At 33.3% G+C, this 14311-nt stretch overlaps 1 protein-coding gene across 1 annotated transcript in view; it reads right to left on the reverse strand.

The window, feature by feature from the left end:
* Nucleotides 1-5247: 5247 nt before the first annotated feature.
* LOC114304171 (AMP-dependent synthetase and ligase family protein) overlaps nt 5248-14311 on the reverse strand; it is a 50916-nt gene continuing 41852 nt past the window's right edge. The window contains exon 6 of the mRNA XM_082899193.1: nt 5248-5555. Within this exon, the coding sequence (XP_082755319.1) occupies nt 5421-5555 (135 nt within the window). The 3' untranslated portion in view covers nt 5248-5420. The remainder of the gene's footprint in view (nt 5556-14311) is intronic.

A 14311-nucleotide genomic window follows, 5' to 3' on the forward strand; every position in this document is an offset into this window, starting at 1 on the left:
TTGCTCCTAATTGAAATCCTAGATTTCCTGTGAGATTTTCATCACAATTTTCCCCTTATTAAAAATGTCTATTCTCATCTATCTTGTTGACCAAAGAACAGTGTAAAAAATACTAAAATATAAATAGAATCATCTTTGGAGGAATTTCAGATCAGGCATCACTTAAAAAATAATTATAACTTAATGATAAATTTTATTAATATTAATAATTAAAATTATAAAATTTTCCATTTATATGTATAATGTAATATTTTTTTCAAATTTCTATTGAGGTGGTAATTTCCCCCGTCATCTTGTATGAGGTTTGTTGGTATGTCTCAACTAATAGATGATGTAATTGATTTTGAATTAATCATCTTATACTAATAATTCACCTAAATATTGAATGATGTTGGATATCAATGAATATATGATTATATTACCGATGTCATTATTTAAAGAAAAACTTACATATCAGTGGAATTTTTACAAAATAATTATAGATTAATAAAAAAAATTCAATAATTTGATTTTTTTTTTTTTTTTTGAAAAAATACGTTGATGTATAATTTGTCCTTGTTTAAAACCATAATGACGCATTGTTTGACTTGGTTATAATGATAAATTATTAAACATTTTACATAATACTTGGTGAATTCCATAACGTTATTATTCTTTTTTCTTCCCTTTGCTCTCATTGGTGTAATGGTGGTGCTCTCATTTCATTTGTCCCGTAAAATGTTGGAACATCTTTGATGTGATGCCAAAAAGTCAAGTTTGAGAAGACTAAATATGTATATTTTTTGACTTTTTATGAAATATAAGTTGAGTTTGGATTGGATTTGAAGTGATGCATTAGAGAGGTGATGTGACTTAAATAAGATAATGTAATTTAAATAGGATAGTGACTGTTTGATTTTTTAAATTTTTTAAGAGTTGCCAAACTTGACCTAATAGTTCGTAGTTCATTAACCCACTTCACATTTGCATTATTATGGGAACCCACTAAAAAAAAAGTTAACTTTTTGATTTTTTAATTTTTTTAGTTAAAAAATCATTTTTTTTATTTAAAATAATTCAATTTTTTTTATTAAAAAGTTATTAAAAAAATAAAAAAATAAAAAAATCAACTTTTTATCAACTTTTCAAAACATCACAAAGTTAAGCAAAATAACCGAGCAGAAAACATCTAGGCAATCCCTACGCACATTAGTAAGTACAAAAATAAAAAAAATATTTTAATAAAGTCTCGATATTTATTTTGGATGTAACTTGCACTTAATCAGAATAAATACTATGCTGGCAATACTATCTTCATTTTTTTTTAGAGTAAATTACAAATACATCTCTTAAGATTTGATTAAAATATTAATTATTTCTTGTAGTTTTGAAAATTACATTCCACCCCCTGAGATTTCTAATTTAATAACAAATAGCCCATTTTATTAATAAATCATCAAGTCAATTAACAATTTTTACTGATGTTAGAAATATGCTTCAATTAATAATTTAGGTGATTTTATTATTGTATAGGAGATCAATTATAAATTTCTTTTTTTAGTTAATTTTGTTAAATAAAAAATACCAACAAGGAGGTATTTGTAATTTTTTAAACCGCATGAGACAATCTGTACTTTAAATAAATCTCAGGGGTGTATTTGTAATTTATCTTTTTGGGGGGGGGGGGGAAAATTATTAATACATTTCGGATTTTTCACACAGCACACGTGTGGATGAGAGGAGCACTTAAACATTTCAGATCGGAGTCAACATGCCAATAGGCCTGTTTGGTAGAGCTTATAAGTTGTTTATTTCAGCTTTTAGTTTAATTTAAGTTAAAATATTATATTTGGTGCAGCGTAAGTTAACAGCTTATAGTTTAAATCAAGTTATTTCTCAGTTTATCTCAAAAGCTAGTTAGGAAGTGCTTAAATTTTTGACTTAAGCGCGCAGTTAATGTCGGAGGCTAAAATTACTTAAATGCCCTCGCCAATACTCATATATTAATATTAATATTAATTAAAAAATAAAAAGTTGAATATTTCTAAAGAAAAAGAAAAAAATCAATATTAATTGAAAAATTAATTGGTATTAATTATTAATAAATTCATATTGTATATTTTTATATTAATTAAAAAATAAAAAATTGTCTATTTCTAAAGAAAAAGAAAAAAATCAATATCAATTAAAAAAATCAATATTAATTGGCATTAATTATTAATAAATTAATATTGTATGCTTTTGTAATGAATTAATTATTAATTGATACTAATTAATAACAAATATTGATTATTAATATTAATTGATACTAACAAAACTTAAATATTAATATTAATTTATACTAATTAATAATTTTAGTATTTATTGAGACTAATTAAGCCATTAATTGATACTAATTAATAATTTTAGTATTAATTGATACTAATTAAGCACTTAATTAATACTAATTAAATTATAATGAAAAATAATTGCGACAATAATACTTCCATTTATTTTTAGTAAATGTATCAATTTTTATATTAATTGATACTAATTAATACAAATTATATTAACTTTTATTAATGAAAATTAAAACTGAAAAAAATGACAAAATAATCATTTTTATATCTTATAAGGATAGAAATGACAATTATACAGTAAAAAACTATTTTACAGCTTATTAACCAAACATCTTAAATCTATAATCCCACAGCTGCATCAAGCAGGTTAACAGCTTATGTTCACAGCTATAAGCCATAATTTGTTAAGTTATAATTTATAATCACTTTTTCACAACTCTACCAAACGGGGCCAATGTGTTGTCCTTTGCAGTTGGGTGTTTGACTAGTAATAATACAGTTGTTACTGATATTATTGTTATACTTGGTCTCGTTTGATAACTTTTCATTTTACTTAAAAAGTCATTATAAATTATTATATTAATTTTTTAATTTTTTTATAAAATATTAAAATTATTGAAATAACATATTCCCAAATTGGGCCTTAATATTGATCCTGCTTAGTACCGATAGAATAGGTTGACGCTTGCGAATTAAAGTGAGTGTTGTCATGCATATGGTCATTGGTGAATTTAGGGAATTTTGTAAATATCTTCTATTTTTTTTCTTTCTTATTTATTTATTTATTTATTTTTTATTATTTTTATTTATTTATTTATTTTTTAATTCAAGTGGTTCTTCTTTGAATTATGCATCTTCCGATAAATATCTGAATGTAAATTCACTTCCGAATTTTTGCTTAGGTAAGCGTGGATTTGACCTTTTCAAACTTGGGTTTAAAATTAATGTCATCACAGGTAATCACCTCCTAATGATTGTTGACTAGAATCACTATACATTGCTTGTAATTTTCTAATTATGTAGCAAAGATTCGTACCAACTTCAAAATTTATATTTATGAAGGATAAATTCTTAATTATGTCATAAAGTCTTGTTAAATTTCTCAAACATCAGCAAGTCAGAGAAGGGCTTCGTTGATGCAAAAAACATATTCAAGGGTATTGTAGCCAATTATTGTCTAATGTGAATGATGATATATATTAGAGAATTTGAAGGAAATGAAAATTGTCTTTTTTGAATTAATTAAAAAATGAAATATAGAACTGCATGCATTTAATTTTGTTTGTTTGGAGAGGCTTATTCAAATATCATTTATGCTAAATCAATGGCTATGGTGATCCTTACGGGATTAGAATTGAAGTCTTATGGAATACCCTAATGAGTATAAAGGGTGCATAGATAGCATACTACTAATGGCTTATTATTGCTAACAAAAATGAAATACAAAATAATAAAACTGTGTAAATTCATTTATTTATTTTTCTTCTAGCCTATCTAATAAAGAAAGAGCATTGTGTGTTTCACACTTGTAATTTATTTGGTTATCTATATTTTTTTGAAAATTGATTTATTTATTTATTTATTTATTTTTAGTGATTTTTTTAATATTTTAAGAAATATTTTTATTTTTTAGATACACCCAATCTAGATACACTTAAAAAGAATAATATTTGTAATTTTTTTTTTATAAAAAATTTACCAAATACAAAAATTAAAATTCAGTATATTTTCGTATTTTGTTTTATTGAACGAATTTTTTGTACAAATTTTATACTTTTTAAGTATATCAAGATTAAGTGACTCTAAAAAGTATCAAAAAAATTTTTGATTAAAATATTTCTTTTAAAAATCACTAAAAATATAAAAATATGAATTGAAAACTCGGAAAACTGTTTTTGAAAATTTTAAACCAAATAAAGTGATTTATTTTATTTTTTTTTAATTTAAGAAAAGTGCCAAATAGAAAGGATGTATTTTGCAAATAGTGAACACAAAAATTTTAGTACTAAAATATAATTTTTTAAAGAATTTTATGGACATAATTAATTAGTTATTTTTAAATTTAATCTTGTACAATTATAAAGGTGATTGTTAGATGGGGTTTTTTCAAAAAATTATTTTAATTTGTAAAAATAAAAAATAAAAATATTACTAACAAAGTAAAAAATACATACGTATTGAAACGTGGACGGTGAGCGTAAGTGGAATAAGCTAATAGGGAAAAAAAATTATTTAATTTAGTTAGGTGACACTTGATAAAATTGAAAATTTTACAATTTAGTACTAAAAATTTAATATTAAATTTTTTAATCTGAAAAAATTATTTAATATGTACTAAAACTGTCGTGTGATATATACAAATTAAAGTTTGATATTTATTACTTTTTAATTTTATTATTCATATTGTGGTAGGGGTTAATAATGAAGTGTCCTCGATAGTGATACTAGTGCAGTGGTGAAGTTGGTGGTAGAATGGTCCAATAATGGTGATTGTGTAATGACAACAATGATTGTTTTGTAGTGGTGCGATAGGGTAGTAGTTGCATTGTTGTGGTAGTGCTGGGCGGTGGTTGTGGAGTGATTGTCATTGTGATGGCTGTGTTATAGAGAGAAATAAGTAACGGTGACAATAGAAACAATGATGATAATGGAAGAATGGTGGTGATTACGATAATGGTGATGTGTTAACCATGCTGTGTGTGTTGAGATAGGTGTGGTGGTGGCCGTGTTGGTGGTGGAAATTAGAAAGTACAAGAAATGAAATGATGTTTATTCAAAATAATAAATTTCAAATAGTAATATTACAAATTCAGACTTAACTATCTAGAAATGATCTAAAATTATCATCTTATGGTTCAAATTTATCCTATATATGGATCTTAAACTACACAAATTTAATCTCTACTATCCATCCAAAAAAATTTGAGTGAATAAATCTGGATTGTCAGATTTATTGAATTTCAAATGGTATCTATTGGAGACTTATACATAATTGAGACTCACACATAATCATACTCCAATCTTTAAAAAAATAGGTCCAAACTTGGATTTAAAAGAGCTCCTTCAAAAATTATAAACAAGCACAGGGTGTATTTGTGAGTTTCATACAAAATTGATACAACCTGAGAGCTTGGATCGATTTTTCTCTATGAGCTCTCTTCTGAGGATTTTCCCCGAAGCTGATTTTGGAACACTGTTTACAAATGTTACCCTCCGCAATCTTTTGAATGGTGCAACCTGAACAACACACAAATATTGAATACAATTTAGCATCTTGGTTTCCTTTGAATTGGCAAGAAAATTAATAACAGCAATAATAAAGAACAAAAACAAGATCCACAGAAATTGAACGCCGAAACATTATACTTTCTAGTCTTCTCTGTGATCATAGTCAAACAAACGAAACAATAATTAGAAACTGAACTGGCATTCTTTTTTGTCACAAGGCAAAAAATTGCGCAGAGGATCATCCAGTCAAAGTTGGTCAGCACTCATCTAATGCCATCAGGGCAAATGATTTGTTATGGAAGAAGACATGCTCATTTCAAATTATATATAGAACCTGATTCCTAAAATTTATTTCTCACCATTCTTTGAGCTTTAGTATATATGTGTGTATATATTATGATTGGATCTTGGCTGTACCCACATCTTATATTTGAATGATTTGTCATGTCAACTTATCCATATCATATTGTATATGTATCCCAAATCTATATCCGTATCCATGCTTCATAGCTGATTGGTAAAATGGTATTAGATACGGTAGTGAAAGCTGAACGAATATTTTGTCAAACAACATTTTATTTACAGTTATGCAATAGGCTAATTTTCAGGTTATGGCAAATCCCTGAAGAAATCTTTCTAAAGATCACTAGAAATTTAGAGTTGGGCACTTGATCTACTATTTAAGAATGATCGAACATTTTTCTGTAACCCTACCTGGTCTGCAATAATTTTCTGCACATGCACATCTTCTTCAGTCAGTGGACTGTTGGGAGAGCGGACAACATATGCAATTGGGACCTCACCAGCTTCAGCATCAGGAAACCTACACGAAGAAGACTCCTTAAGCTTCAATGACGTCTTTAAATTTATATTTTGAAATAAAATTAAAAATAAAATTTTATGATTCACAACATTTTTTTAACTAATGGTTGCCATCAAATTCGTATCTGTTAATTAATATTCTTCATTAGTAGCATGTGAAGGTCAATGCTCTTCTCTCTTCAAATGTTTTTTTTTGATCGGCAAAAGAGAAGCTTTATTGATGGAAAACATAACGAGTATGATAACTTATATCAATAAAGAAGAGGGTGCAAAAAGCATTACAGTGAAACATTTGGATCCCAACTAGGTTGGCACCTAAATGCACACCAAATCATCTGCTAGCACACACTCAATGCTCCAAGTTGGTGAGAAACCAACAAATAGAGGGGAACAAAACAAAACAAAAACAAGGCTACAAAAACACTCGGGTCACCATTCAATCACCAATCAACAACCATAAACTCTGCTAGATCTCAGCAATCCTGCTCACCTTAACATATCAGAAGACAGCTGCAACCTTCCACACTTAGCATGCTAGCAGCCCAAATCCAGGACTCCAGCAGATTGGACTTGATAATGCATATTTGAACCTTTGCCATCAGCCCAGAATTGCACACATTCAAACACAGACAGCAGCCCATAGACTCAGGTTGCACCATGACAGACCAACATAGCACACCACCAATTAACATCCATAAACTCTGATTGCACCAGTAGCAAACCAAAGACAAAGTACCAGCCCACTCACACACAGCAGAGATCATACCAGCAGATGCTCAGACCACCCCCATCCACAACCATCTCAGCAACCCTGCTGACCATAACATATCAGATGACACTATGAATTTCAAAGCTGCAGCTACCCAGCAGAACAAAAAAGATTAGCCCAGCAAGACAAAAACCCCCCAACCTTCCACACTTAGCATGCTAGCACCCTAGACCCAGAATTCTAACAAAAATACTAGCATAGTCCAACACAAACCAGCTCAAAACAGTTAAGAACATCCTCTGATTTGACGCCAATTGAAAGTTAAATCATCAACTGAATAGGGAAGGTCTTTAATAGATGCTTTCAGCCAAAGTGCTGCTCTGATTTTGATATTTTCACTCAAGCCAGAGAGACTAGGTTGAGCCTCTACAAAGACACATTCATTCCTAAGTTTCCAAAGCGACCAAAGAACAATAAGGGGGATGGCTCTCCAAATAAGCCTATCAAAATTCTTGAACTTGGACAGCCATTCACCATTGGAGGAGATCATCTACGGAACCTTGAATGCACCAAGAGAACCCCCACTCATTAATTATAGACGACCAAATCAACCAAGAGAATGGGCAATGAAGCAAGATGTGGACAGCAGATTCAGGTTCAGAACAACAAAATGGGCAGATGAAGGAAGCAGAAGCATCTAAAATGCCAATTCTGTGCATAAACACTGCTGTCTTGATTTTGTTTTTCCAGGCCAGCCAACTAAAAAATAAAACCTTAGGGGGGACAGCCCCATTCCAAATATGCCTACAAATTTTAAAGTGAGGCCCTAGAGTAGAGTTAGAAGCAGAGTAGAGAGAGGACACAGTAAATACACCAGGACTTGCAGATGCAGAAGCCCAGATAAGATGATCAGCCCTGTCAATTGCCAAAGAGGGAGCTAAAGATAGTAGACCAAGTAAATTAGCTTCTTCTTCCAATTCCCAAGTGAAAAGAACTCTCCTAAAAGGAAAATTCCAATTGGTTGGGATGGATTTTCTTTCCATGAATTGTTGTAGAGAGCCTTCTTTATCTATTGAAAGATTAAAGACAAGGGGAAAAGTAGACTAGAGATTAGAGCTGCCACACCATCTGTCATGCCAAAATTTGATTCTACTCCCATCCCCCACTTGGATTTGGCAGTTATCTTTATAGAAATTGTAAATATTTGTGCTATAAATCCCAATAGATAAAATGTCCTTCCAAACTCTAGAATGTTTGTAAGAGGACTTTAAAGGTGGATGCCAACTAGCCCCATCAGTATTGTATTTGCTGCATATGGCTCTCCTCCAAAGAGAGTTGACTTGAGTTCCAAATTTCCACCACCATTTGAGCAATAGACAAGCGTTAACATCTCTTATTCTTCTGATACCCAGGCCCCCTTGGTCCAAGCTTTTAGTTACCTCCCCCCATTTCACTAAATGCACTTTCCTTTTAAGATCGTTACTGCCCCATAAAAAAGCTGCCTCAATCTTTTCAAATTCTCTTGCCACACCTTCTAGCATCTTAAATAAAGAAAGAAAGTAAACTGGTAAACTAGATAGGGTGGACTTGATTAAAGTTAATCTTCCTGCAAAAGATAGCAATTTCCTCTTCCATCCTGAGAGTTTAGATCTGATCTTGTCAAGCACAGGCTTCCAGGTAGATTTTTTACCAGGATTGGCACCTAGAGGCAGTCCCAGAAATTTCAAAGGAAGGCTGCGAACTTTACAGTTAAGAAGATGTGCAAAGGAGAGCAATAAAGCATCAGACACCCTGACACCACACACCACGCTTTTGTGATAATTAATTCTAAGCCCAGATAGAATTTCAAAGCATCTAAGGATTCTTTCAATAAGTACCATTTGATCCCAATCTGTCTTAGAAAAAGGAATTGAGTCATCTGCAAATTGAAGGTGAGACAAGAGGACATCTTTAAATCCAACATGAACACCTCTAAGAATGCCAAGATTAATTGCTCTGACCAAAAGAATGTTTAACCCCTCAGCCACAATATTGAATAAGAAAGGTGATAGCGGATCGCCCTGTCTTAGCCCTCTTTGTGATGAGAATTCTTTAGTTGGAGCACCATTTACAAGAATGGAAATCCTGACAGTAGACACACAAGTTTTCATCCAAGAAATCCATTTGTTACCAAACCCAAAACTAGACAGCAGAGAGAACAAGAATTCCCAGTTAACCGAATCAAAAGCTTTTTCAAAGTCTAGTTTTAAGATCAAACCATTCTTGTTGGTCTTCTTCCAACCATCCACCACTTCATTGGCAATGAACACCCCATCAAGGATGTTCCTTCTACCTATGAAAGCAGTTTGAGTTTCACCAATAATTGAGGATAGAGCTGGCTTCAATTTGTGTGTTAACACTTTTGCCAAAATTTTGTAAAGGGAGCTTACAAGACTAATGGGTCTGTAATCAGATAGGCCGGAGGGATTTTCCAACTTAGGAATTAAACTAATGAAAGTACTATTAATTCCATATGTCAGTTTGCTGTTTGTATGAAAGTCTGCAAAAAATTGCATGATCTCAGGCTTCATAATCTTCCAAAATTTTTGATAACACAGCAGATTGAAACCATCGGGGCCTGGAGCTTTGTTCTTATTACAATCCTTAATTGCAGCCAACACCTCAGCTTCACTGAACTCTGCAACAAGATGATGGGAAACATAGTCTGCCTCAATGGTGTTGAATGGCCCTCCTAAGACGGGTCTTTTGACCCAACCCTCAGCAAACAACTTCTTGAAGTGTTGGTAGATCTCTAATTTAACCCTGCTAGGATTCTCATAAGACACCCCGTTAACTACAATAGAGCTGATCATGTTTCTACTCTGTCTGGTATTAACAAAAACAAGGAAAAATTTAGTATTCTTATCTCCATTTAGAGTCCAATTCAATCTGGATTTTTGGTGCCAAATCCACTCCACCATTCTGAGCAAACGCCACATTTCACCTCTGACCACTCTTCTTCTTGACCTTTCAGAATCATCCAGAAGTCTTTCCTCTGCTAAGATGTCTAATACATGCAATTCCTCCTCTAAACCCTTGAGTTTGGATGAGACATTTCCAAACACCTCAATGTTCTATTTTTTTAACTCTAGCTTTAGTTGCCTTAATTTTTGAACAATTCTGAATCCGGCCCACCCTGTAACAGTAGTGCTGCTCCAAATGTTAACAAAGAACTTAGAGAAACTTGGATGGAAAGTCCAAGCATTGAGAAACCTGAAAGGCTTGGGACCCCAGTCTCTTTCATCTTCCATCAGCAACAGAGGGCAGTGATCCGAAACTAATCTAGGCAGCCCCCATAACTTCATTCTGAAGCTAATCAACCATTCTGGGCTGAGAAGCACTCTGTCTATGCGGCTCCATTTCTCAGATTCCTGGGCATTGCACCATGTGAATTTCCTTCCATGAAGGGGTAAGTCATGGAACTCACATTTCTCAATAAACTTATTAAAATGTTTTATCCCCATGTCTCTCCTAGAGCAGCCAACCTTCTCACCTATATGCCTAATTTCATTGAAGTCACCACCCATGCACCAAGGAGTAGGAAAATGATCCTTAAGCTTGATTATACCCACCCGAAAAGATGATCTAGCAGAGGTGTTATTTGGTGCATATATGTTTATCAAAACACAATCAAAGGAATTATACAAAGAGCCAGAAAGTAAGATATACCTCCTATTGCAGCAGCAACCAGATAATTGGAACACTGAAGGGTCCCATATGCATAGAAGCCCACCAGCAGAGCCTACAGGATCCACAGACATGAATTCCATATTTCTGCACCCTCAAAGCTTTCTAACAGCATTTTCAGAGTCCACAGCTTTCTTGGTTTCTTGGAAAAAAGCAATATCAACATGCTTGTCCTTTAATAGTCTTTTAATTCTTCCCTTCTTCTCAGATTTACCCAAACCCCTAATGTTTCAAGATAATAGCTTCATAGATAAACAAAATAGCACACTCAAGACTCCGATGAGCAGAAGCTTATTTCTGAGCCGTCCCCTCATTAGAGATTCTGTCCTTATCTTTAAGCTCTAAATCAATTATCTTGCTCAACACAATGTCTTCTTTCCCATTATAGTTGATGCCTAAGGCTTTCCCCAAGTGTATAGTGGCTTTGGCCTCCTCAAGGAGATGATTGTTCGAAGATGGGCTACCATCAGATAGATCAGACTGAGCTAAAGCAGAAACTGCTGGTTTGAAAATTACAGACTTAGAGGAGTGCTTGTGAGCTGCTGCAGTTCTGTAGCCATGGAATCTGTCAAAGCTGTTAAAGCCTTCTAGATTAATCTTCTTTTTTCCTTTTTTCTTCTCAAACTGCAGAGATTTTGTATTAAGGATAGAGGGCTTAGTTTGGGCCGAATGAATGAGGTTCATGGGTATTATGCCAGTAGGTCCTGACTTGGATAGAGGACTAGCAGATTGGACATGGGCTAAAATGCCATTACTTAGAGGGTTGAGATTATCAGACTTAATGGGCTTAGGTAGAGGTTCATGGCCACTAGGAGAATGGGCCAAGAAAACTTCCAAATTGATGCCAGGCCCAAGAATAGCAACAGGTTCATTAACCAAATTTTCGTCCAAATTGATATCAGGTCTAATACCATTATTAAAATCATACCTGCTAATATGACCAGAAGAGGAAGCTTGTTGAGCACACCTGAACGTGCCATCATTGCTTTTTGAATTTTGCTCTGACCCATCCATCAAAGACCCCTCAACGCAGGCTTCTTTTTCTCTACTGGAACCACCTTCACAGGGGGTCTCCTCAATAACAGTGTCTACTTCTTCAGCTATGTGACTGTCAAGAGGCTCCTTCCTTTGCTCAACCTCATTTATACTAGCCAGGTCAGTACCAATCAAGGCTTGCTTTTCTGCCACCTCATCACCATCAATCTTTGCCCAAGCCGCTGCTGGTGGAAGGATCCTACCCTCATCACTGAAGCAGGTTTCATTGGAGCTGGAGTCATTCATGCTGAAGAACTTCAATCTACTAGAATCGGCTAGATGATCTTCACAAACAAGGATGGGATACGAATAACCCTTACACTCTAGAATAATAGTTTTATTGATGAGCTCCATGCACATGGTAGCCACTCTAATCGTAGTGTAAGAGAAAGATTTTGGGTGACAAACATCACCGTTTTAGCTGAGAATAGTACCCCAAATATTACCAATGCTGTTAAGTGTATCCCTACTCCAGAGATGCAAGGGAATACCATGGCATCTCAACCACACACACCGCTCTTGTTGCAGATGAAAATCTGGCCTCCATTCCATCACAGATTGGCTCCAGTCCTTGAACCACTCTATGATCTTGCCAATGTTTGATTGCAGCTCACTTGAAGATTTAAAAGAGATAATTACATCTCTACCTCCTCCTTTTTTGACCTCTATCTGCTCCATTCCTTTCTCCTTCAGGACTTTTAGGATGTTATGGGTGGAATATTCGGTGTTGAATCTAACAATGGCACTTTCGTACAGCCAACCATTGCCCTGTTCTTTGGCTTTTATGGTTATATTTGTGTTTGTGTTCACTTCCGCTACAGAGGTGTCACCCTTTAGTACATCAGCAAAAGATCTGTGCCCCACAAATGCAGCTTTACCCTTGAAATTAATTGAATCCGAGAATCTTCTGGGAGGCTGAAGCTTTCTCTTACTCTGTTCACTTCTGCTATTTCTGTCATAAGCGGCCATTTTAACCTCTAGCATAGAGTCAACCACCAAAAGCCTATTCCCTTTTTGGATTGCGACAGATGCTGCTATGTTGCAGTTATAATGCACAAACCCGAATCTTGAATTGGTCACTTTCCTTTTTTTGAAAGGGATGTAAGTATCCTTCACAATCCCGAACTTGATGAAGAGTTTGTACAGAGCTTTAGCATCCATAGTTGACGGGATATTGTCCACGAAGACAGTGAAAAGACCATGTTGTGCTTCCTTATTTTGTGCTCCACCTCCTCTCCATTGCCTCACTACCGGAATCCAACCACCTTCTCTTACTCTGTTCACCATTGCCTCACTCCTTTCCAATGTGAAGATTGACCTCCACTAACTTTCTACTTTAGATCATTATCTCCAAATGTTTTTATCACTATTATTCCATCAATAATGCTGCAATTTTAGAAATTTTACTCTGAATTTTATTTAAAAATAATAATTTATAATTCAAATTTATTTTATATTTAGGCCAGGTTTGGCAAGTCCCAAAAAATTTAAAAAGCCAAAAAGTTATACAAAAAGCAAAAAAAGTCATTACTATTCACAAATAAAAAATATTAAAAATATATTTTATACATTTTTGTAATACAAAAGTTTGAATTACACTGTCAGCCGTACTGCCCAAGCAGGAAGGCAAGTCATACACTTTTGGGCAAAAAAAAAAAATACATATGTAAAGCCACAAAGTTTGATGGTAATGTTGGGCCCTTGGGGGCCTACTAAGGGTTTCTTTTTGATAATCCGAATCGTTCAATATGTAGAACTCGTCGAGTACTATATGTTTTTAAAAAATCACGTTGATCGATATCGTTAACTATAAGATCAAACCAGTTTTGTATAAATAAAACGGATGGTGTGATAGTTAATTGTTGAACAAAAACTAATCCGATCATATAGCTATCGATATCCGATCAGCGTGATTTTTTACAAGCATTTAATACTCGACGACTTGTACATATTGCACGGTTCAGATTATTAAAATGGGACTCGTGGTGGCCGCCACGGACCGACGATCACTGTCCAAACACTTTACCCCCGAAGGAGGCAATAATTTACTGTGTAAGACAGTCGTACAATCTACTCAACTTTCTTCCCCTACACACTTTATTTATATAATTTTTTATTACACATTTTTTCGTAAAAAGACAATGTTAACCCAAATATCCATATTTTTTTTCTTAGCTTTTTAGTCTAAAAAGACAAAAAGTGCACTTATTTAGGACACCTCAAACAACCCTAGATTCGCATTATATTAATTTAATTTTCACCACACAAATATTTCACTCAAAAAAAAAAATCTGGATCTATATATTTTGGGAACTCAGTTAAAAGTCAATTTTTTGATTTTTGACTTTTTAAAATCACATCACCTCTCAATTTTTTTACACTTTTCTTTTTTTTTAAAAAATTAAAAAATCAGCTTTTAACATACTTCCCAAAACAAGTCACATTTTTGTTATTTTCTGTTGTGCAAATAGAT

The sequence above is a fragment of the Camellia sinensis genome, chromosome 12 (genome assembly GCF_055761805.1).
Source record: "Camellia sinensis isolate YWXY chromosome 12, ASM5576180v1, whole genome shotgun sequence".
Taxonomy (NCBI): domain Eukaryota; kingdom Viridiplantae; phylum Streptophyta; class Magnoliopsida; order Ericales; family Theaceae; genus Camellia; species Camellia sinensis.